This window comes from Malus domestica, chromosome 15 (genome assembly GCF_042453785.1).
Source record: "Malus domestica chromosome 15, GDT2T_hap1".
Taxonomy (NCBI): Eukaryota; Viridiplantae; Streptophyta; class Magnoliopsida; order Rosales; family Rosaceae; genus Malus; species Malus domestica.
Window position 1 is genome coordinate 19521384 of NC_091675.1, and position 22730 is coordinate 19544113.

At 39.4% G+C, this 22730-nt stretch overlaps 5 protein-coding genes and 1 long non-coding RNA gene across 10 annotated transcripts; 3 read left to right on the top strand and 3 right to left on the bottom strand.

Annotated features, from left to right (window-relative positions):
* Window positions 1-957: 957 nt before the first annotated feature.
* Window positions 958-4959, top strand: LOC103401048 (aspartyl protease family protein 1-like). The gene is made up of 10 exons (XM_008339752.4): window positions 958-1553; window positions 2131-2266; window positions 2794-3032; window positions 3152-3379; window positions 3503-3638; window positions 3725-3798; window positions 3879-3963; window positions 4044-4107; window positions 4313-4384; window positions 4478-4959. Exons 1-10 carry the CDS (start codon window positions 1231-1233, stop codon window positions 4696-4698), a joined length of 1578 nt encoding a protein of 525 aa, XP_008337974.3. The 5' UTR covers window positions 958-1230; the 3' UTR covers window positions 4699-4959.
* On the bottom strand, window positions 4383-8799 carry LOC103401049 (pre-rRNA-processing protein esf1-like). Of its 4 annotated transcripts, none has more exons than XM_070814833.1 (8): window positions 8102-8799; window positions 7922-7996; window positions 7391-7626; window positions 7135-7297; window positions 6806-6931; window positions 5862-6523; window positions 5325-5746; window positions 4383-4840 (listed from the first exon to the last, which is right to left on the bottom strand). In XM_070814833.1, exons 1-5 carry the CDS (start codon window positions 8600-8602, stop codon window positions 6893-6895), a joined length of 1014 nt encoding a protein of 337 aa, XP_070670934.1. In that variant the 5' UTR covers window positions 8603-8799; the 3' UTR covers window positions 4383-4840; window positions 5325-5746; window positions 5862-6523; window positions 6806-6892. The 4 variants fall into 4 exon arrangements, with proteins under 4 accessions (XP_070670934.1, XP_070670933.1, XP_070670936.1 ...); XM_070814832.1 differs by having other exon boundaries at window positions 5862-6580; XM_070814835.1 differs by having other exon boundaries at window positions 6806-6962.
* LOC139187595 (uncharacterized) lies at window positions 5473-6700 on the bottom strand. The gene is made up of 3 exons (XM_070812759.1): window positions 6695-6700; window positions 5862-6580; window positions 5473-5746 (listed from the first exon to the last, which is right to left on the bottom strand). Exons 1-3 carry the CDS (start codon window positions 6698-6700, stop codon window positions 5473-5475), a joined length of 999 nt encoding a protein of 332 aa, XP_070668860.1.
* An 8872-nt stretch (window positions 8800-17671) lies between the features above and the next one.
* On the top strand, window positions 17672-19559 carry LOC103401051 (peroxidase 64-like). The gene is made up of 4 exons (XM_008339757.4): window positions 17672-17985; window positions 18082-18270; window positions 18697-18859; window positions 18932-19559. The coding sequence occupies exons 1-4, from the start codon at window positions 17776-17778 to the stop codon at window positions 19324-19326; spliced, it is 957 nt and encodes a 318-aa protein (XP_008337979.1). The 5' UTR covers window positions 17672-17775; the 3' UTR covers window positions 19327-19559.
* A 36-nt stretch (window positions 19560-19595) lies between these two features.
* LOC103401052 (uncharacterized) lies at window positions 19596-21465 on the bottom strand. Of its 2 annotated transcripts, XM_008339758.4 has the most exons (6): window positions 21100-21465; window positions 20946-21032; window positions 20432-20482; window positions 20249-20342; window positions 20040-20124; window positions 19596-19908 (listed from the first exon to the last, which is right to left on the bottom strand). In XM_008339758.4, the coding sequence occupies exons 1-6, from the start codon at window positions 21298-21300 to the stop codon at window positions 19737-19739; spliced, it is 690 nt and encodes a 229-aa protein (XP_008337980.1). In that variant the 5' UTR covers window positions 21301-21465; the 3' UTR covers window positions 19596-19736. The 2 variants fall into 2 exon arrangements, with proteins under 2 accessions (XP_008337980.1, XP_070670937.1); XM_070814836.1 differs by lacking the exon at window positions 20432-20482 and having other exon boundaries at window positions 21100-21412.
* A 246-nt stretch (window positions 21466-21711) lies between these two features.
* LOC103401050 (uncharacterized) lies at window positions 21712-22730 on the top strand. Its single transcript, XR_011576793.1, has 3 exons — window positions 21712-22170; window positions 22265-22322; window positions 22483-22730. It is a non-coding gene; the product is annotated as an uncharacterized lncRNA (long non-coding RNA).

The window sequence follows — 22730 nt, forward strand, 5'->3', positions numbered from 1 at the left end:
CGTCCAAACGAGCACTTAGATTCCTTCATTTTATTTTCTTTATGATAAATCAATGCAATTAGGACTCAATGAAAGGCCATCAATTTAAATCCTTGAACTTTTGAACTTATTCAATTCAAAAGTAAAAATTAAAAAGATGTATAGAGCGAGAAAACGAAGTGCGAAATGATTCTATGATATTCCATCATACTTTTGTTTATTTGATACGTTATGTCAATGTATTTTAGTCAAACAATTTGCATTTCTCCTAATATTTTTAGACTAAAGACATGCAATTTCTCCTAATATTTTTATGGTAGAAACAATCATATTTTTTTAAAATATTGATAACAACTTTCAAAGAGACACATAAATAAATGAAAATACACGCAGACGTATTTTTATGCATAAACCCAAGGTCCATTCAATAAATATATGCAAAAAATCTAAACTTCTTTTTTATCGGATGGTATGCTAATTTAATCTAAATTACTGAAAAATAACTTAAATTTTAATACACAAAATAGAGAAATATTTTTATAGCTAACTTGGTTAAACGTCCTAAATACACAGTAGAAAATACCAAACTTTGGATAGGTAGAATCGTTGGGAGGGAGGGCTCTACGCAATTAGAGAAAATGCTAAGGAGACTCTTTGAAAAATAAGATTCTTCGTGGACTATCTGATAACTCGTGTTTTTTGCCCAATTTTCTTGCTAACATTATAAAAATGTGCTAAATATATCAAATAAAACTACTTAGTATTACAGTCTAATGATATTATTTTTTACTTGTAAATTAGATGTCTTAGATTCAATTTTCGCCAAAGACAAATTTGAAACACGTTGTTTCTAACTCATTTTGAGACTTAGTTCACCATCAACCATTTTATTGTAAATAATTTTGTTTGTTAAAAAAATATATATTAAATTGAGATTTACCGTGGATCATGATCCATAATTAAGAAAATCAAATGGACATTCATGGCGTATATTCTCATCCCAACCTCCCAAAGTTTCCAACGGACCCCACTAACCAGCGCTTTCGTTTATCACTGAACAAACTTATTTCTCTGTCTCTGTCTCTCTCCCTACCTCTCCCCTGTCAGCTGCCGGCTTGGGTCATTGGGTGTGTGAACACGTCGCCGCCCACCCAGTATAAACCCATTTCATCACATTTCTCTGTTTCCCACTCATGCCTCCCAACCCAATTCACCAAAACCTCTGTTTCTCTCTCTAGAATCGTCTCAGCCATGGCGGCCTGGACTTGCACAGCTTCTTCCAGCTTCTCCGCAGCTCGTCTCTTATTGGTTTTCTTCGTATCGGGTTTTGCTTGTCGGACCTGTTTCGGACTCGGGTCGTACGGGTTCGATATCCACCACCGGTTCTCAGATCCCGTCAAGGCAATTCTGGGTTCCGATGAGCTGCCGGAGAAGGGGAGCTCAGAGTACTACGCTGCTATGGCCCACCGAGACCGATTGGTTCGCGGCCGCCATCTATCCACCGCCGACAATCAAACGACGCCGCTTGCTTTTGAATACGGAAACATCACTTATCGGATTGGTGTTTTTGGACAGTAAGCACCTTTCACCCTTTATTTCCCTAATACTATGTTTGGACGGAGTCAGTATTTATAAATTTCATGCACCAATTTCTTTGTTTGGATTCATAAACATAAAAATTTAAAATTTTCACATGGAAAAAAACTTGAAATTTGGAACCTCCAATTTCCAAGTTTAAATTCTATATAAATAGGTGTCATTTCTCAATTTCTATGATTGAGAGTTTAAAAATAACAAATTTCATATTCAATTCCATATTCTTTTAGGTTAACCAAACAAAAAAATTCACAAATTCTATAAAATAAAATCCCTAATTTTAATTAGTGTCATTTTAAAATTTCTTAGTAATCTTAATTTCTTTATCCAAACATAGTGTTAAGGTTCATATTTTTTGGTGTTTAAATTAATATGGGTTTTTTCTTTTTTTTTTAAATTGTTGAATTTTTCCTGCGGTTCTGAATATTTTACAAAAAAAAAAAAAAAACCCCACAAATTTGTTTTCTTCTTTGCACAAAACCCCTATACTTGATTCATCAGAAGAAAATTGTACATAAAGTGTTTGAATTTTTGTTTTTTGGGTTGAAATTTCAGTCTGCATTATGCAAATGTATCTGTTGGGACGCCGAGCACATCATACCTTGTGGCGTTGGACACGGGCAGCGATTTGCTTTGGTTGCCATGTGATTGCAGCAGCTGCGTCCACGGCATCAAGCTTTCGAATGGAGATGTATGTGAGCTGAATTACAATTATTTTTGTTTGCCTTTTCTTGAATTTTACACGATTTGTGAATTTGATGCATTTTTACTTCAAAATTTTGTTGGTTGGAGTACTTTGACTGGTCATCGCTTCGAGTTGACTTCGCGGTTATGTTGGTTTGTTATAATTTCCATTAGTTTGTGAATTTTGCTCTGGGAATATGTACTAAAACTCGATTCAAGCATGTAACTTCACCGGTTTACCATCATCAGTGTTGAGTTGATTGAGTACTGGAGTGTCTTTAGGGTGAGTGTTTCTTGGGCAACAAAATAGCATTGTTTTCTCGAACGCTTCAGGTTGGCATCGTAACTTGGTAGTGTTATTCATCAAAATACTGATTTGCATCTTGCGGTTCCTAAAACTATCTACCAGGCATAATTTTAGAAGGATGGACTAACATTGCTAGTGCTTTTGGTCCCTATGTGGATGGATAGGGAAGATGGTCTTATTGTATTCATTTTATTGACAATTAACTCTTGAGCTCTTCTATCAACCAGGTAGTAGAATTTGAAATCTACAGCCCTAATACGTCATCTACAAGCAAAATGATTTCTTGCAACAACAAAACGTTTTGTTCACAATCGCAACACTGTGCTTCACCAAGTAGTAATTGTCGTTACAGGATTGAGTATCTGTCTAATGGCACCTCATCTACTGGGGTCTTGGTAGAGGATGTTTTGCACCTATCTACTGATGATGCTCAACAAAAAGATGTACCTGCACGGATTGCCTTTGGGTGGGTAATTTTTTCACTGCTTTGCCACAAAAAAAATATGGGGTAGTTATTCGAAGTCTAAACATGCCAATTTTAATTGGTTAGCACACTTGTGATGTTTGTGTGCTACTCTATTGCAGTTGTGGTAAGGTGCAGACTGGTATATTTTTGGACGGTGCAGCTCCCAATGGTCTGTTAGGTCTTGGTATGGATAACGTATCCATTCCTAGCATTTTAGCTGGACAGGGGCTTGCCTTGAATTCTTTTTCCATGTGTTTTGGACTGGACGGAGTTGGGAGAATCAGATTTGGTGATAATGGAAGCCAAGGCCTAGCAGAAACACCATTCAATCGTCATAGCCATTCATAGTAAGAGCTCCCTCAAAATATCCATGTACTGATGACAAATTTACAAGTTTCGCAAGTTAACTACTTCGGTCTTTGATATCATCCCAGTTGTACTAATCTTTTCCCATTCGAACTTGTTGCCAGTCCAACTTACAACATTACTATCACTCAAATAGCCATCGGAAAAAGTGTTACTGATCTCGAATTCTATGCAATTTTTGACTCTGGTACCTCATTTACATACCTAAATGATCCAGCTTACACGCAGATTACTGAGAGCGTAAGTAGTTCAAATTCAGTTTTTCATAATATTATCTTTTTGTATCTTCTTTATTGTATGGTCTTTGTAACTGTGTCATTTTTCAGTTTAACTCTCTGCTAAAAAATAGTCGGCGTCCAAATGATTCAGATATTCCTTTTGAATATTGTTATGACATAAGGTAATTTCTTTCAGAACATAAAACTTTGTAGCAACTTCCTCTTTCTGAGTCTTCAGGCACTGACTTGACTTTGTGGGCAGTCCAAATATAACGGTGAACTTGACAATGAAAGGTGGAAAGCAGTATTCTCTCCTCGATCCACTAGTAACTGTATCCACTTCTTCGGTGAGTTGCCACTTTTCGTATTTCTTATATGTCCAGCTCCTTCATCATGTCATGCTAAACTTTACCATTCCAATCTCCAGGATGAATCGACATTGTTCTATTGCCTGGGTCTCGTCAAAAGTGGAGATGTTAACATCATTGGACGTGAGTATCTCTTTCTAAATATCTTTCATTATCTTGCAAACTGGCATTCAAGATCATGTAATAGTTGATTTTCGAATCAGATTTCATAAAACCTTCGTAACGAATGGTTAAAGCCCTTACACCCCCCTTAACCATCACTGGCATTCAAATGAACTTGTACATGTTTGCTTCAACCGTTGCTTACAACGTTGATTTATTCCTGCAGAAAACTTCATGACGGGTTATCGCGTAATTTTTGACCGTGAGAAGATGGTATTGGGTTGGAAGGAATCCAATTGTGAGTCTTAATTCCACCATTTCAAATCAAATATGGACAGCGTTTTCCTCATTATCTTTTTCAGTGACAATAACGAAACATTTTTCTTTTCAGGTTACAAAGATGAGGAAACCGTCACTCTTCCTATCAGCCCATCGAAATCTCCGGCCACATCCATGTCTCCGACTGCATCCCCAACAAACTTCAACCCGGAAGCCACAGCAGGGAGTGGCGAAACTTCTCGCATACCGGCGTCAAATTATTCACCCAAATTGAAGAACTCCTTCGCTTCTGCAATCACTGTCGTTCTTTTCGTCCTTTTCGCCCTCGTTTGATCATTCTTTGCCTTTCTGTAGCATATCTATAATTGATAGGCATTTGTTTTGGAAGTGGAATATACACAGCAATTCGAAGTTGTTGACGTTCTATTTGTGGGTTAAATTGGGAGGCGGTGCATGGGCATCTTGATTTCTGCCACTGCAATAAAACGTCATCAATATATTATTAGCAACATGGGTTGTACGTATGATTTTAAAAATGACCACAGATACTAAATATATTATTTTTTGGTTGCAATAATACATGGTTTTTGTTTTTGGTTTCTCTTTACACTAATCATTTCCAAGAGTTCTTTTGAGCGTTGATTAGTAATTTAATAAGGCGTTAACCATTCAGTTGGTCCATCTCACAACCGTCACATTAAAAATTCATCTAAATTGAGTGTCATAACTAAAAGCATTCCGAATTGAGAAAATTTTAAAAAAAATGCTCTTTCAAGTTTCAATAATAAATCATAAAGTAATGTAAAACAAGCTCAAAAAAGTAAGTCATATTGTATTTAAGTTACTAACCGATTAGCACCGAATCATTTATCATATATGAAAATATGGATAAATATAAGAAAAGCAAATTTCCCAAGCAATTATAATCTTATAACAACAGAATACGAGCCAAAACTTACGTTATCTTCAATTCTTCATAATTCCTCTTTTTCTCTTCCGAATGACAAAATCTTCGATAACACTTGAACCAAGTGCAGCTTAACTATCACGGAGTTGATGATGATGTCGAACAGACTTATCTCAAGTTAACAATGCTTTCAGTCTTTGTTAAACTTTGGTCTTTTTCTGTTTCTTCGCCGGTTGAGCCAACCTTGGGGCCTCCTGCTCATCTCTCCTTTCCTTTTTCCCTTTGGACTGCAAATTTTCTTCTTTCTTTGGCGTCTTACCTCGGAAGGTCTGGGACTTCATCATGATCGATTTAATTAATGATGATTTCTCTATCTTTGATGGTGAAACATCGGATTTCATTTCCTTTTCTGGCACTTCTTCTCGGCCACCCTCTGACTGTCTCAGTGCTACCTGCCGAGCATAAGCTGCACTCCTGCAAACACCAAACCACAACAAATACATATAACTAAACAGTTGCAGCCTATTAATTAAGTAGCACATGTTAAGGAAAATACTTTTGATAGCAAGTAAAAACTCGAGGGAGATACCTCTTGAACTGTGGATCTGTCGGATCCAGAGCAAAGCGTGGTGAGGTGAAGAGTGCTGAAAACCGTGGATCTTCAAAATCAACGGTTGGTAATTTATCCTCTTCTAGAACCTCTTTACCCTTCTTTCCCTTGGTCTTTTTATGTTTCAAATTGTAGCCCTTTGGCCCTGCATCTGCTCCATTGTCATCAGCAAGTAATAGCTCGAGCTCATTTCTGCTTGCTTCTGCTTCCCTATCATCTTGCTGTTGCTTTTCATCTTTTTTACTTTTACCTTGAGATGCGTTTTTAGTTTTTTTGACTGAAGGCTCTTCCATAAAGAAATCATCTGGTCCCTCCGCTGCCTCTTGATCAGTGTCACTACCCTCATCCTCTGATGAGTCCCCCGATTTATTTTTCCTATTCTTCCTTTTCTCACGTCTTTTTCTGAGATAGGACTCCCAAACTGTTTCTGATCCCTTATCTTTCTTTTCTAGGATGCGCTTGCTTATATCTTCTAAGCCAGTATTAAAAGTGATCTCCATATCCTGATCATTGTCTTCACCGTCTCCTTCTGATGCATCTCCATCTCCTTCCCCTTCTCCAGACAGGAGTAACGCACGGTACATATCTCGTTTTTTACTCTTTTTATCGGTCTTTTCCTCTGCAGCATCATCATTCTCCTCCTGAACACTTTCACTCTCATTAGAAGCCAAATACTCCTTCAGTTCCAATTCAGAAAGCTACAGGTAAACCAACGTCAAAATAGCTAGAAGCAAACAGTACAAGAAGTTAGGTTTTTTTAACATAAGTTTATAGTTGATTTCCATTGTTCAGTCAGATCAGTGCGACAGAACGCCCATTCAGTCCTCAATAATGAAAGATAAGAATGCATGGAGCTAGATATGAACTCTATTAACAAATGACGTAAATTGCAAGCAATGTTCACTTAGATAAATTATCCTAACCTGATCATCAGTGAATTTCCGTTTCAAGGTCTTGCGTCCAGGCTCATCCTCATCCCAAGAAATATCAATTTTACTATGTTGCAGAGCTTAAGTCTGGAAATCCAAACCTCCGTAGCTCGCAGGCACCTGACGAAAGCCAAAGACTTCACAATCACTCCTACATTTACGAGAAAATTCAATTCATTTCCTTTTTGTTTAAAAGAAATTTACATTCCAAAAAAAAAAACATGAAATTACACGATTTCCACATAACCTCTACTTCTTTTATTACAGACAGACTAGACTTATTGCTCTCTATACACTTATAAATGACTGGTTGAAACATATACCTCTGTCGCAACATCACGGGGTGGGTGTTTAAATTCCATCGAGTCAGGGATGAACCTTAAATCAAGTTTATTCGATGATCTTTCAAACTCAACTCCATCACAACTCTTGTAGAGGTAATCTGCTGTGGTAATTGAATCACATTCCACAACAGCAAAATAATCCCTGGAAATAAAGTTATTCCCACAATCGATAAATGAACATATACTTTAGAGACAAAACATAAATCATTATCACAAAATAACAACAATTAACCACCTTAGCCTGCTTTTCTCATAAGCATGCATTTTCTGAGCAATAAGCTCCTCATCATCATCGTCAGTGTCGTCATCTTCATCACTTTTCTCATTTTCATCATCAAATAGGCTAACAGGACCACGAAGTTCTTCATCTTTCATACGCTGGAGTCCAAACTCAGACGGATAGACAGTCACAGATTTCATTTGTCCACCTTTGGGAAGAAATGACCTCAACACTGCATACAAGTCAACAGCCTACATGAAACACAATAAATTTTTCAGTTGCTGAAAGAACCTTAAAGACAAAGTAACAGTACTCAGCTCAAAAAGTTCTTACTCGAACATCTCATATAAAGTGTGCATTCCAAAATTACAACTTATCATGAAAATTCATTTAGTACGCAAATTTCGTCGAAAAATTACACAATCTCCAGACCCAATGGCTCAAAAATAACAAATTATGTTGCTTTTTCAATGTCACTTAATAATTATATAACGAATTCAACCTACAGCATCCAACAACTAAAAACAATCAATCCAAAATACATACCTTCACATGCCTCCAATCCAGGTTAACAATAGCAAGTCTGTGAGTCTCCTTCTCAATTTCTGGTATATCTTCCGCCTGCTCGTAAATTAAATCAATTAACCAAAATGTAGCAACATTTTCTTCCAAATTACAATTAATTAAGGCCTAATTATACTCACAAAAACAATTAACAATAACTACCTCAATTCCAGGCGCTCCGTCCTCAAAAACCACCTCCTCATCTTCGTATCCATCATCGGCGTCGGTATCCGTCGTAGTATTCGAGCCACCACTGGCCACGTCATCCTCCGATTCCTCTCCGCCGAGCCTCTCCACTTCCTCACTCTCTTCCTCCTCCTCTTCCTCTTCCTTTTCCTCTTTCAATTTTGCCTTATCTTCGTCTTCCTCTTCGGACTTGACCTTATCTCCGTCGTCGTCGTCCTCCATCCGGTAGTACTGCTGCAGCGAGTTTCCCTCATCGAGCTTCTTCGGCTTGCCTCGCTTGTCCAGCGGCGCCGATGATGAGCTGAACCGCTTGTCCGTGAACATCCGGTTGAACCGCGAGTCAATCTCAACCTTCGCCTTGTGCTTGGGAACGTTCTGGAACCTCGGGTCCCAGTGCACGGAAGAAAACCGAGGATCGGCGATGATGTTCTCATCGTCGCCTTTGGATTCTTTGAGCTTCTTCTTGTTCTTCCCCATGGTGGCGGCGTAGACGGTTGTTGTTGGGCGGTTGAAGGTGGCGCGGGTAACGGCGGGTGTGGGATTTCAGTGGCGGTCTTATGAGAGGCTTAAGATTTAACGGTCGTCCTCGTCCTAGGTTTAAAGTTTAAAAGAAAAAAAGTAAAAAACAAAAAGAAATTTTCGGCTGAATTGCGGTGGACTATGATGAGGGCCACTGGAAATTGCAAGCCCAACTTGAGATTCTACTTTAAAGAGTCCAACTTCAGGGAGTTATTATGGGCTGGTTTAATATTAATGTGCTGTGAGAATAAACAGCTGTGAAATAAAGCAGCAGAGTATTTGGTAAATTTTTTTGTATAAGTACTTTTGGAAAGAAAAAAAACGGTATGATAGTGTTTGGTAAAATTTTATGCAAAACAGCTGTGATAATGTGAAATGACCAAAACCAAGCTTATCTATCTATTACATTTTTTTCCCTTTCTCTTTTCTTTTACTTTTCTAAAACGCTCTCTCTCTAGAATCATCTCCATTTTTTTCTCCATCTCGTCCAAATGCTTCTCTGTCTCTCTTTCTTCACTTTTTCTCTCATCACCAAATTCCATTCGTTTCGCACTTTCTCCCTCATCATCAAAGATCTTTAGTAGAGATGAAGTTGGGAGGAGCAAAAAGGGGATGATAGAGATGAAGGGAGAAGCTTAATCTGAGAAATGGGAGAAGCTTTTGGAATTTCGAAGCTGATTTCGTACAGCGACAATCTGGTGAAGGTGTTGAAGAACCAGAATGACATCAACAACTTGGCGCAGTGTCTCCAGCACCGCAAGGCCCTTCGCTCCTCCTACGATTCTGATTTCAAGGAAGTCCAGAACTCGCTTCGAGGTTTGTTTCCTCACTTGGGTTCTGTTTGTTTCCTGAGAAAATTTCTGACCCAGAAAATTTTCAGTTAGTTGCTTATACTTTTTTCCACTTTCAAGCAAGCTAAATTATGCCTTAGGTAACAGAAAGAAGATATTTGGTTGGTGTTGTATGTCGATACGTGCATTGATTGATGAGTTCTTATACGAAGCAGGCTATGAGATAAAGGGTAGGATTGCCAGAAACTTTCATTAAAGGGTCACTGTTCACCCGTGTTTTAGAGGTTTGCATAGAAGCTGAAAAGCCAGTTTTTCAAAGCTACATTTTGCTGCTTCTGTTTTTTTGGCTTTTTTCACCTAAAACTGTGAAAAAAAACTGAAGTTGGAAGTTTACCAAACACCAAAAACTCTCCCAGTTTTTTTTCATACCAGCTTTTTTTAAAATCACATCAATCCCAAACCATACCTATGTCATGCGACAGTGTTGAGTTTTAAAAAGGGAACTTTTTTAACGAAAAGTTCCTGATACTGTTTACTGTAACGAAAAATCACATTTGTACACTAAAAAGTCAATCATGGTACTATTCACTTTTCCCTTTATTTTGTCTTTATCGTTAAAACTCAAAGTTTTCAAGCTCTTTTCATTAGTTTTCCTTTTTAAAAATTGTCAAATTGAGGCAAGTTCGAGGGTGTTATGTACTCGTTGTGGCAAACCGTGTCAAATTCCTTGTGCCACTTGCCTGCCACATATACATAATTACCAAAAATCAGTTACCGCTAGGCAACCATCTTTTTACGGTTGCAAAAAATCGGTTCAGCCAAAATTATTGGCTGGTTTGGTTGGTAAATAGCATAACCGGTGGTTTCCACTTCTTCCTTGCTATCTTCCAGTTCCAATGGCTCAATTTGATTTTCAGATTGGGGTGCTTGTTCGGTTGCATTGTGTGGTTTGTTGATGCACAAAACCGGAGGTCTTGGAACAACGTAAATCCGACCGTGAATCTGCAAGAAAGTAAATAACACAAGATGTATCGTGGTTCACCCCAAGGTTTGGGCTACGTCCACATTGATATTGTATTTCTGAGGGAGAGATAGAGCTCTGAATATGAGAGTGAGAGCTCTGAAAGGATGAAGGGTTAGGCCTAAGAATTGGCCTCTTCCAATTGTGAGGGTGATGAGTCCTTTTATAGAATAAGGGCTCCTCACTTATTACATATTTGCCTCTTCCTTTATTACATAATTACATTTAAGTCCCCCGAGTATTTTTACGAGATCTAAATACAGAGGCCCTAAGTATGGTATAAACAGTAGTCCCCCAAGTCTTCAGTCAAGAGAGTCTTTTGGCTGGAGACTTGAAATTCAGTCAATGTGTGGGCCGAAGTAACTAGATGTCGTCTTGAACTGATACTTGATATGAGGCGGTGCTCAAAGCGAAATGATGCTCAACTATCACATGTTGTGAAGCTGCTCGACTTGTGGCTTATGTTGCCTTGGTTGGCTCGGCTTGTGGCGTTTGAAGGTGAGGGAGTCCCTTTTATAGAATAAGGGCTCGCTCCTCAATACATGAATGATGGGCTAGAGTTGATACTCTCTAATGATGGTGAGGGAGTCCTTTTTACAGAATAAGGGTTCACTCCTCAGTACATAAATAATGGGTTAGGAGTGATATTTGTGGTGATGCGGTTGCTCAGCTGGCAACGATACTCTCTAACGAAGGTGAGGAAGTCCCTTTTATAAAATAAAGGCTCGCTCCTCAATACATAAGTGATGGGCTAAGTCCCCCAAGTATTTTTCATGAGTGCTCTCTAATGAAAGTGAGGGAGTCCCTTTTATAGAATAAGGGCTCGCTCCTCAGTACATAGATAATGGGCTAAGTCCTCCAAGTATTTTCATGAGGTCTAGTTGAGGCCCAATATATGGTACATAATGTAGTCCCCCAAGTCTTCGGTCAATAAAATCTGTTGGTTGGAGACTTCAAATTGAATCCATGTATGGGCCGAAATGGCGGTTGTTCGGAGGTGGTATTTGTATACCCTGCACTAAAGCTTTGTAGGTGAAGCTTTGCAAGTGAAGCTTTGAAGCTAGAGCTCTGTAAATGAAGCTTTCAAAGCTGGAGCTTTTGTAAATAAAACTTTTGAAGCTGGAGCTTTTGTAAATGAAGCTTTTGAAGCTAGAGCTCTGTAAATAAAGCTTTTGAAGCTAAAGCTTTGTAAATGAAACTTTTGAAGCTGATTGACATGAGTGATGCTCATGAATGTTTATGTTGATTGACATGAGTGATGCTCATGAATGTTTATGTTGATTGACATGAGTGATGCTCATGGATGTTGTCATGAGTGATGCTCATGAATGTTAACATGAGTGATGCTCATGAATGTTAACATGAGTGATGCTCATAAATGTTGACATGAATGATGGTCATGAATGTTTATGTATGATTGAGTGATGCTCATGAATGTTTATGTATGAATGACATGAGTAATGCTTATGTATAATTTGGAGTAACTTTTGATCACTTGGTTGGTGGCATGAAGGAGAGTACGGGTTGTACATTTCATCACCTGGTTGGTGGCATGAATGGCTAGTTGCCAAATGATATTAGAGTACGGGTTGTACATTTCATCACTTGGTTGGTGGTAATAGCGGCAGGTTGCCGAATAATTTTGGAGTACTGGGAGTACTTTTGATCACTAGGTTGGTGCTAATAGCGGCAGGTTGCCGAATAATTTTGGAGTACTGGGCGTACTTTTGATCACCTGGTTGGTGCTAATAGCGGCAGGTTGCCGAATAATTTTGGAGTACTGGGCGTACTTTTGGTCACCTGGTTGGCGATTAATAGAGGGCTTGGCTCTTTTGGGCATATGGGCATTCGCCCTCCACATGACATTGCAGCCCATTATTTTGGGCTTGCCGTTTTTTTTTTATTATTACCCTCTGATGGGGTTATACAGATATCTCCGAAATATACGAAAAATAAATTACATCGTTAAAAAATAAATAAAGTAAATCACATCATTCTGGTGGGATGTTTATTCCTTGCTTTTGTTTTTCTGCTTTGCTTTTGCTTTTCCCACTCTATTTCTTTCTCTTTTTCTCTTTTCATTTTGCTTTCCACTACGTCTCTGTCTCTGTCTCTTGGCGGGCTAACTCCACTTGCTTTTCTTGGACAGCCTGGTCGTGCCCATCACTCTTCCTTTTTCTTTTTCTTTTTCTTTTTCTTTTTTTTTTCTTTTTACTTTCTGCTTTGGATATGTCGCTTGACGACATGATTAAGGGCAATACTCTTTCTCTAAAATGAAAGCTGCTTGGACAGCCTCGATTGGGGACTTGCCTTTATTTATGGTGACTTGATTAAAGGCAATATTCCTGATTAAAGGCAATATTCCTTTCTCAAACTGTTCCCACAGACGTCCACCATTTGCCTGATTAGAGGATCTACACCGTCCAATTGGGCATGCGAGATGATCAGGAGAGAGAAGGTGACGAGGAGAGAGGGGATGCGTTCCATTGTTGAACAGCAGAGGCCGTCTGATACGGCAAGTACGATCGCCATTTGTCCCCCTCCTTCTTTTTCCTGTTTTCTGCTCTTGGCACCAGTATTGTCTGCGACAGTGATGGCGTCGATTATGTAGACGGCGCGTCCTCTGCGCTCATTATGGAGCGGGCCCCGTCGAGCTCCGTCGGAATAATTAGTATTTTCTACTGAGTTACTGGTCTCCTGATCTGAAATTTCGGGCTGGTTTCGACGGAGAACTGCGGAGATGCAGCTGCAGCGGCATTTGACGAGGTCCTTCCTGGTGGAGACTCATTCAACGATGGCAGTCGGCGTGAAGTCGTCGTTAGGACTGGCGTATAACATCTTCTTTTCCAGCACGATGGAGGACAAAGAGCTGTAGAGGAAGCTCGTAGACGCCATGGATGGCATAGGAGATAGAATCGTGGCGAGGCCGCAGGCTGAGCATGGCAGATCTATTGGGTCAACTTTGCTGCATTTTTGAACAAGATCTACTCTCTTCTCCATTTGTACTCCATAATATTCTAGTCCTTCTTTCGAGTTATATCTTTCAATCTCTTAGATGAGTGGCTGCAGAGAGTTCAGTGTGGATTTGATGTCTTCGATGAGGTGTTTGAACATAGTAGTCTCCTCCTGCAGGAATCTCTTCTTGGCTGATAGAGAACTCAAGCCTGCTCCTTTACCCACATCAACCTCAGATCCATTAATCATGGTAAAAGCCCATTTCTCAGAACACCCATCACGGCGCCATTAATCACGAATCGTGTTCAAGTCCCACCAGAGTTCCGCTAACAGGCTGCGGTCACGCCACGTGGTAAGGGAGGCGTCGATGCTGCAGAGAATGTGGGTTATGTTAGTGGGTTCCGGTTCGGGTCCAGGTCCCGGAGCTACAAAGTCAACTCAGGTCCGGACTACATCCGGCATGGGGAACCAGTGTGACTTGGTGAAGAAGGCGAAGAAGAGCGCGAGTGAAATCGACGTGACGAGGCAAATGAGGAGGCCTAAGTGTAGGCAGAGGACCTTGTTGTACTCCGCCATGGCTGCAGCTGCTTCTCAACGACGGAGGGAGAGAGAAACAGAGACGTAGGTTACGGGGATTTTCTGAAATGGGAAGAAGATCCTCCTTGATCTTCAGGACATAATCCGCGATTCAATGTTGAATTAATCCAATTCTGTGATTAACCTTGCGATTCAGCATTTGCGAACGCAAATGCTGAATCGCAAGGTTAATCACAGAATTGGATTAATTCAACATTGAATCGCGGATTATGTTCTTCTCTGCAGCCTCGTAAGTGGGGAAAAAGAAAGCAAAACTGCTGCAGAAAAAAGAATGAAGACCTGTAAAAAGTAGAAAAAGGGGAATCTTTGGGACTCTTTTATGGGCAGAGACCGAGAGAAAGATGAGAAAGCGAGAGGGGATGACATGATGGCTTTGTGTTTGTGGGTGTTTTCTGGAAAAGCCCAGGGAGGTTCTGGGTTCTGCAGATTCATGGCGGTGGTGAAAAATTGAGAGAGAATCGACATAGTTTTTCATGTCGATTCCCACAGACGGTAAATCGGAGGTCTTGGAACAACGTAAATCCGACCGTGAATCTGCAAGAAGGTAAATAACGCAAGATGTATCGTGGTTCACCCCAATATTTGGGCTACGTCCACATTGATATTGTATTTCTGAGGGAGAGAGATAGCTCTAACTATGAGAGTGAGAGCTCTGAGAGGATGAGGGGTTAGGCCTAAGAATTGGTCTCTTCCAATTGTGAGGGTGAGGAGTCCTTTTATAGAATAAGAGTTCCTCACTTATTATATATTTGCCCATTCCTTTATTACATAATTACATTTAAGTCCCCCAAGTATTTGTACGAGATCTAAATACGGAGGCCCTAAATATGGTATAAACATGGTTCATTTTGGGTTTATCCATGTTGTGCACTAACGGTTGATTATCCTAAACATAAGCAACACATATACATTCAAAATCATATATATATACGTGTATATATAGTATTAGTAATCATCATGCTATCAATTTTGTTAACAATATTTTCTATATTTATTATGGCATGAATCATATTCATATACATATATTTTTTAAACCCTAAAACTAAGTAGTCATTTATTTTCTAAACCCTAAAACTGAGGAGTCAAGTATGTAAAAAATACCAAAAATAACTATATATATATATATTGGTAGGTATGGCATACTGCCGGCATACAAAATCAGTTACCAAAATCATGCCATTAATTGTCGGTTCGGTAAAATGCTAATTGATTATGAAAAAATGCCAAAACTATATCATACCATTATGAACCGACAGGTATGGTTCGGTCGATAAATCGGTTTATGGCAAAATTTCCCACCTCTAGTTGTGTCCATTAACCAATGTTGTTATTATCTGGAAGGATGTCAAAACCTGTTAAGCAATAATACATATTTAGCAAATTGATCGGAAGCACAACGTAATTGTATATAAATTGATCATCTACGAAACCACAGTGAAAAGATATACTACATACGTATTTACTATCAGTATATTTCATTGTAGCAGAACGAATTAAGGGTTTTTGAAGCTTTGTAAGTGCTTTGTTTTAAGAGTCAAATGAGTTTGCTTTGTTTTACCGATGAATAGTGATTCAAGTTGAAATTTGGATGATGACAATATCATATATAAGTTGAAGTTTGATAGAACCAACAACTGTTTCTTAAAAAATTTATGAAAAAACAGTTTCCAGCTTTGCAAAGAAACAGTTGTCATCCTCAGATTTTTTTCTTCCTGTGAGAGACTTTCTCTTTACCTGAGAGCTCTTTTCACCTATTGCGTGGGTGTTTTTAATTCTACAGCCGCCAACCCTAGCTATGGCCAAGGTCGGTGGTAGTGCCTTCCTTTTTCTCTTTGCTTTCTCCCTTCTTTCCTTTTGCTGTTTTTCCCCTGCTCTCCATTTTGATTTGGCTTGTTCTTTACACCCCATCGGCGTCCCTTCTCCTAGACCATATCCACTTCGATCTGCAGTCAGTCATTACCGCAATTTGTTATTGCACATCGAAGGGGTGTATAGAGTTCCGGTGTTCCTACCGGCTTGTTGTTCATAACACCACCATTTTCTTTCTATCTTTATTGGCAGCGTTGCTCGTGGACTCCCACATGCATGTTTCACTTTGTGGCTACGATCGGAGAGTTGCTCGCAGCAGGATGATACGATAGGCGTGGCGCTGCTTGGCTGGTCGAGATGCACTTTTGCGGAGCCGCTGGCAATAGAATTCTCGGGTTTCTTCTGGTTTGTTCATGGTTTGGACTCCTTTTTTGTTAGCTTGGCAGGTCCACTTTTGCTTGTGCTTATTTGTCTTTGGGTCTTTGTATTGTAAACTGTAAGTTTGTGGAGTTGCTAATAAAATTTCATCTTTGTTCCAAAAAAAAAAAAAAAAAAAAAAGAGTTGTATGATTTTTTTTTTATCTGGTCGATAGTCAATTGTATGATTACGTTTGCTATTTTAGAAAGGCCTTGCTACCTGCTAGACTGCTACGCAAAAAACAGAATGTGCCGGTTTACTTACTATTATTTAATTTTGACATGCGTGCATTGCGTCGGACTGGCACTAAACTAAACCCACCAAACAGATAAACCCTAACCAATTTGGATGGTATTATATTCCCATCTCTCGTTTGGGTGAAGTTGTTGGGATTTCTACCGACCATTAAGTCCCAGAATTACAATCCAAACCCAATCCAATGCAACAACATTTCTGGGAAATTATTTATCCATTATTTTTTCAATTTCCCAGATTGCTAAAATTAGGTTAGCTAAGTGATCCAACGCTCACCTAAATCATCCAGAATTATTTCAGACAGAATTGAGATACAAGGTTGTTGGGTTGAACTGAAGTTAGTTAATCATGTCTCAAACATAACTAATGAAGCTGGAGACTTTGAACGCAAGCTAATTGACTCTCCCAGACATGACGACTTTTGATGTCTCAACCCTAACCACTTCACACATTCCTTATTTTTTTCCTGTTAAATAGGCAAAATTATTTAAAACGAGACCGAAGCACGGACCAGATATTCTGGATCGACCCGAAAACCCGTGATACGTGTTTGAATGCGGATTCGAGAGGTTACAGAAGAAAAATAATGAGTTGATGAATTGAGAATAACTGTTTGGTGTAGCATGCTGATGCATGCAGGTTTTAAAAAAGAAATAAAAAGGATTAGGAGTACCTACCAAACCATGCATAAGAGTTTATTTGATTTTTAAATTGGAGAATATTTGTTTTAATTGTTGGATTGGAACAATTTTTCCATTGCGGAATCTCCTCTTTGCTTTTGTTCTTGAGAATCTTCTGGTTTTTTTTTCTTCGTGTGTTTAAATTATTTAACATCATAATTAACTCATTGCATTAAAAGTCAATAATCATGTGCCATGTTTGATCATTAACACCTTGAAATCAATAAAATTATTGAATTCACTTTACAAGATGATGGTAATTGATTCGTAAAAATAGACAAACTATGTTTTGCGATATGTTTTGATCGGTAGGGAAACAGAGATTCGAACTTGGGATGTCGTTGAACATTTTAGTCGAGGTTTAAAGGTGCAGAAGAAAGATGTGATGGCAATTGTCTTGTAGTGAGGTGCCTTTGCCTCCATAATTACTTCTTAATTAGACATACTTACTTAACTAATTCATTATTTAGGGCCACCATCATATCAGTAACAGCCCCTCTCTCTCTCTCTCTCTCCCTCTCTATAAATACCATCCCTAATCCATTTTTATGTCCCACACTTAAATTACGCAGAGTTAAGCAAGAAAGTTGTTCTAATCTCTCAGGATGGCTTTCAATCCTGCATTATTGAGCTCAATCTTCATCGTCCTTTTGGTATTTTCCACAGTGACAAACGCGCTGAGCTTGAATTACTACGACAAGAGCTGTCCCAATGTCGAGCAAATTGTTTCTAATGCCGTCAAGAAGGGGAAAGCCAACGACGGAACTGTCCCTGCTGCTCTGCTCCGGATGCACTTCCACGACTGTTTCATAAGGGTAAATACATATTTTTTTGGTACAAGCTGTTTCGAAAGCGTAAACACATTGATTAGTTGATTGAGTTAACTCAAAAGTATTTGTTTTTGTTTGCAGGGCTGTGATGCATCTGTGCTGTTGGACTCCACCAGAGGCAACAAAGCAGAGAAAGATGGGCCACCAAATATTTCTCTGCATGCGTTTTATGTCATTGACAATGCAAAGAAACAAGTGGAGGCTTCCTGCCCTGGTGTTGTTTCATGTGCTGATATCTTGGCTTTGGCAGCAAGGGATGCTGTTGTGCAAGTAAGATTGTCGAAACTAGGGAGATTCTGTTGCATAATATGAGAAACAGAACCGCTTACAAGCTTTTAATCAAAAACAAAACTACTAGACACACTATATAGACAATAGGAGTTCATTTAGAAATGTTTTTAAAATGACTGAAAGCATTTTTTAGAACAATATTTTTGGAATAATCCTTAATAAAACTATAAGTGAATCCTGGAAAAACACTTTAAGTGCTTATGTGCTTCTTGCTGAAAGGACTTAAATGCTTTTGAAACCTAAAAATATTTTCTCTAAAAGCATTTTCAATTATTTAAAAAGTATTTTCAAATGAGTCATATACCGTATATAATTCACGGTCCTCTTTATACATATTTCCCGAAAGTAAAACAACATAGCTGTATACTCTTTTTGTACTTTCTGACTGTGTTATCAATGCTACAGTCCGGAGGTCCGAATTGGGCCGTGCCGAAAGGAAGAAAAGATGGACGAACATCAAGGGCTAGTGAAAGCGTGCAACTGCCGGGTCCAACCTTCAACATATCTCAACTGCAGCAGAGCTTCTTTCAGAGAGGTCTGTCCTTGAATGACCTGGTGGCTCTTTCAGGTAAACTAATCTCAACATTTTTGCTGTTATCGAAGAAGAAACGAAAGAGAGTAACTTCGGATGCATCTGCAGGAGGGCACACTCTAGGGTTCGCCCACTGCTCATCGTTCCAAAACAGAATTTACAACTTCAATGCCACACGCGACGTTGATCCAACACTGCGCCCATACTTTGCTGCAAGTTTGAGGAATACGTGTCCCATCAAGAACAGACCGAGGAATGCCGGTGCCACAATGGATTCTTCTTCTACAATTTTTGATAATACATACTTCAAGTTGATCCTCCAAGGAAAGAGCTTGTTTTCTTCGGACCAAGCTCTGGTCAGTATTCCACGGACTAAAGGTTTGGTTACTAAGTTTGCTTCCTCAAACCAAGCGTTCTCAGATGCTTTCGTGATGTCTATGATAAAGATGAGCAACCTTAATGGTGGACAAGAGATCAGGAAAGACTGCAGGGTAGTAAATTAAACGAGGGCCGCCAAGCTTAGTTGTAGCCGATTGTATAAACATGAGAACTGGGAAATCCATCAAGTCGGTGGTTCTCTATCATTAACTTTCGAGTTTTGAAAGATTTGTGAAGGAAATTGTTTGTGTGCTGCGTTTCATAATGTTTGAAAGGATCTTGTTACAACAAAATTCTGTTATAAATTGTAACAAAAATCGTACTATTTATACGAAGTACTCAGTTGAAGGGCAACGCATTTTCTTGTCTGAAACTTAAAGTAGTCTCCGGACAATGCATGAAATCGGTGTATATCAACCCCTTTCATTAATGAGATGAACATACGATGCTCATTACAGAATGGTCGTACAGGTCAACTGGACTAAACTTACAATGCAAGCAAGAGTGGCAGAATTACCACAAACTCCCAAAAATGCTAACGCAAAACCGTTGTCTCAGCCTGTTCGCTATCCAGAGCGATCTCTGCCAGTTGAAGGTTGCCACGTAGCCCGGATGCCTTGTAGGATGGCATAAACGAAAAGGCGTCAAGAAGCTTCAAGCACTTCAATCCCCATTTGACCATCAAGAATTCAATAAGACGATGCCCGCTGCATGTTACAAGAAGTGCTTTCAAAGAGTAATAAAAGTGAAAGAGAGTCATTTACAGCGCTATCTGCATACTACAAGCGCACATGTTATAAAGTTAGAACAGCATTAGAAGCACACGCAGGTGAAATACCTTCGATTATGGTATGTTGTTATGAAGACTGACCCCGGAGAATTTTGGAGCAGAAATGTCACGGTGGCAAAGAGGTCATCAAAGGCTTACCAAGGAGAATTAAATCCTAATTTAGCTTAAGTTCAGTGATAGAGGGGCATGTGAAATGAAAAAAAAAAAAGAAAAAACAAATTGTGAAACATAAAAGTTAAAGTCGATTAAAATCCTACCAGTAGCATCATATAATACATCAGCCCCGAGAATGAATTTGGGGTGTAAGCTGAACGTTGATGCATCCCAAGCTCCCCATGTCAATCCCATTACCTGAAAAATTGAAGTGAGACAAGATTAACATCATCTAATCAGGTGATGTGCAAACAAGAATCGGCGATTAGCCTGTTGATGGCGATTACCTTGCACTCAAGTTTATTAAGGTCAAGCACTCTTCTCATGTTGTCCAGCACCTGCAGATTCAAGACAACAAAGTCTGGTCTAGTTCACTAAGGTAGTAAAGAAAACGAGGATTCTTTATCAATTTGAGGGTTCAATCGAGATCAATACACGCAGTTCATAACGATAATCATACTTCTGAAATAAAACAATCAAAATTGACGAAAAACAGAAATGATTTCGGATGAACTTTTAAGCACAAATGAAAACACTAAACTATTTTCGCAAAAATAGGACCTTAAACGCATTAAAAATTGCAAATCCCCCCTCTCCCTCTCTCCCGTTCGATTAAAAGCTTTCTGATGATCCAATCCTCCCTCAATTTAAATCGCAAGACACACCTTCGAGCCCAATACTTTCTAACCATCGTAAAAAGTACATTGAGCTTTCAAGCAAATCAAAAAAATTAGACACTAATTATGTATTAGCAAGTAATCAAAATTAAGAAAACAGCCAATGCGATTGGAATTTCAATACCTCCAATCTACTCGAATCATCAGTGAGAGTGACGTCAGCACCAACTCTGGCGGCAACCAGACCGGGCAAGGAAGTTCCAGCGCCAAGCTGCAAACTAACCCAGAAATGATTAATTAATTAATTACTAAAACAAGATTAAGATTAACAGTACTACCTCGACTACGCTAGCTCCGGAAAAGCGCAATCTCTGTTGCCAAACATACTCCGCCAGGACTAAGCTGCAGGGCCACACGAAGAGCCCGTACTCTTCCTTCATGTTCTCGATGACGGAGACGGAGAAGGCCGGTTCTTCCAAGTCGTCCCCGAAACGATGACGCGATACCGTCGACATATCGGGCGAGTCATTTCCTTCCATAACTCGCTAGTTTGCTGCCGCAGCGAAAGTCTGGTAAGGGAACGAATTGGGTTGGAGAAGCCTCTGTCAAAAATGGGCCTACTAAATCCCCACAGGCCCTATTAAACTTGGGTCCAATATATGTTTTGAATTAAAGTTCTGCTACAATCGCAGCAGAGTTTATATACATTTTATTACACACACATGCAATAAACAAAAGCATTGGAAGTGGCGTCCTTGCTGTCCACGATGCAGCAGTCAGAATACACATGCAGTGACCTTGCTGTCCAGAACAATGATACATCTTCACGTGCTAACCTAGCTGTCAAGGAATGTTTTATGCATGTTAATATTCCTTCTGTCCAGGCTGGACTGTTAGTGGAGCACCTTTAACAGGCCCAACTTAAAAGGCTCAATGAAATTTATCCGAAAAACCCAAAGGCAAAACCAATTTTTGAAGGCAATTTTTGATGGCGCTTTCTCGAAAGCATGCAGCCCCAATCTTCTTCCTCCCTCCTCTGCTTCACCGAGTGAACTCGCTGAGGTCGACAACTCGGATCTCGACCAGCCCTCCTATGGCTTTTGCTCACCACCCAATATCCATTCTTCTCAAAACTTCAAAGCACCCAAAGACTTCGATTCTGAAATCTCCTCTTCCTCTTCCTCCTTCTTTTTCCTCCATTTCTCTTCCTCTCAAACCTCGCAATCTCTCCTTGTTGTTAAGGTCCCGAATTCCAGGGCATAAAGGTAATTACAGTTCTCCGCCGTCGGCGCAGGTGGAGCCCCAGGAGTATCAGGCGAGTTCAGCTGCGGACGCCTTCACTAACTTCAAAGCATCTTCTGCTGCCCATCACCGATGGGAACCCATATCTCTCCGAGGGCACGAGACAGGTAATTTTTCCTTCATTTTCTACCTGGGTAATTTTCGTGGCTGCCATTGTGTGATGATCCAGGTAAAAAGTTTGATTTTTTTTTTTTTTTACAGGCTATAGCTACTGTTGCTGCTTTGGCGAAGAAGTATGGGTCTGACATTACGGTTGTGGGTATGTTTACTGATGAGAATTGCTCTCTCTGTTTTTACATTGTGTGTTACGGTGTCGAAACCAAGCTTTATATATAGAGCTTTTCGTTACTGTAGAGACGTTTTCGGAATTGATTCAGTAAATGTAGAGTAGGAATATAGAACTTTGTGTTGTTTTGCAGTGATCGATGAACAGCAGAAGGTTCGACTATCCGCTGGCATCTCTCTGAAGGTTTGTGTATTGTCTCATGTGGAATTTGGATATTACAACTTTGAATATTTATCGTACACGAGTAAAGGGAATGTGAAATGTTAGAGCTGATTGATTAATAGAGAACAAAAACATAGATATTATATGATTGTGTCGATTCAGTGATGTCGATTGAGTTTTCATCGGTGTATTGCAATAAGATGCAATTTTTCACAATAA

Coding starts and splice junctions, on each gene's coding strand:
- LOC103401052 (XM_008339758.4), bottom strand. CDS start 21,300: ATGGAAGGAAATGACTCGCCCGATATGTCGACGGTATCGCGTCATCGT. Junction 20,343..20,431: donor TTAATAAACTTGAGTGCAAG/GTAATCGCCATC, acceptor TCAATTTTTCAG/GTAATGGGATTGACATGGGG. Junction 20,125..20,248: donor TGTATTATATGATGCTACTG/GTAGGATTTTAA, acceptor CTCCTTGGTAAG/CCTTTGATGACCTCTTTGCC.
- LOC103401048 (XM_008339752.4), top strand. CDS start 1,231: ATGGCGGCCTGGACTTGCACAGCTTCTTCCAGCTTCTCCGCAGCTCGT. Junction 3,639..3,724: donor ACACGCAGATTACTGAGAGC/GTAAGTAGTTCA, acceptor GTCATTTTTCAG/TTTAACTCTCTGCTAAAAAA. Junction 4,108..4,312: donor AGATGTTAACATCATTGGAC/GTGAGTATCTCT, acceptor TTATTCCTGCAG/AAAACTTCATGACGGGTTAT.
- LOC103401049 (XM_070814833.1), bottom strand. CDS start 8,602: ATGGGGAAGAACAAGAAGAAGCTCAAAGAATCCAAAGGCGACGATGAG. Junction 7,997..8,101: donor ACGGAGCGCCTGGAATTGAG/GTAGTTATTGTT, acceptor ATTTACGAGCAG/GCGGAAGATATACCAGAAAT. Junction 6,932..7,134: donor CCCGTGATGTTGCGACAGAG/GTATATGTTTCA, acceptor GGCTTTCGTCAG/GTGCCTGCGAGCTACGGAGG.
- LOC139187595 (XM_070812759.1), bottom strand. Junction 5,747..5,861: donor ACAGATCCACAGTTCAAGAG/GTATCTCCCTCG, acceptor TGGTGTTTGCAG/GAGTGCAGCTTATGCTCGGC.
- LOC103401051 (XM_008339757.4), top strand. CDS start 17,776: ATGGCTTTCAATCCTGCATTATTGAGCTCAATCTTCATCGTCCTTTTG. Junction 18,271..18,696: donor CAAGGGATGCTGTTGTGCAA/GTAAGATTGTCG, acceptor TCAATGCTACAG/TCCGGAGGTCCGAATTGGGC. Junction 18,860..18,931: donor TGACCTGGTGGCTCTTTCAG/GTAAACTAATCT, acceptor ATGCATCTGCAG/GAGGGCACACTCTAGGGTTC.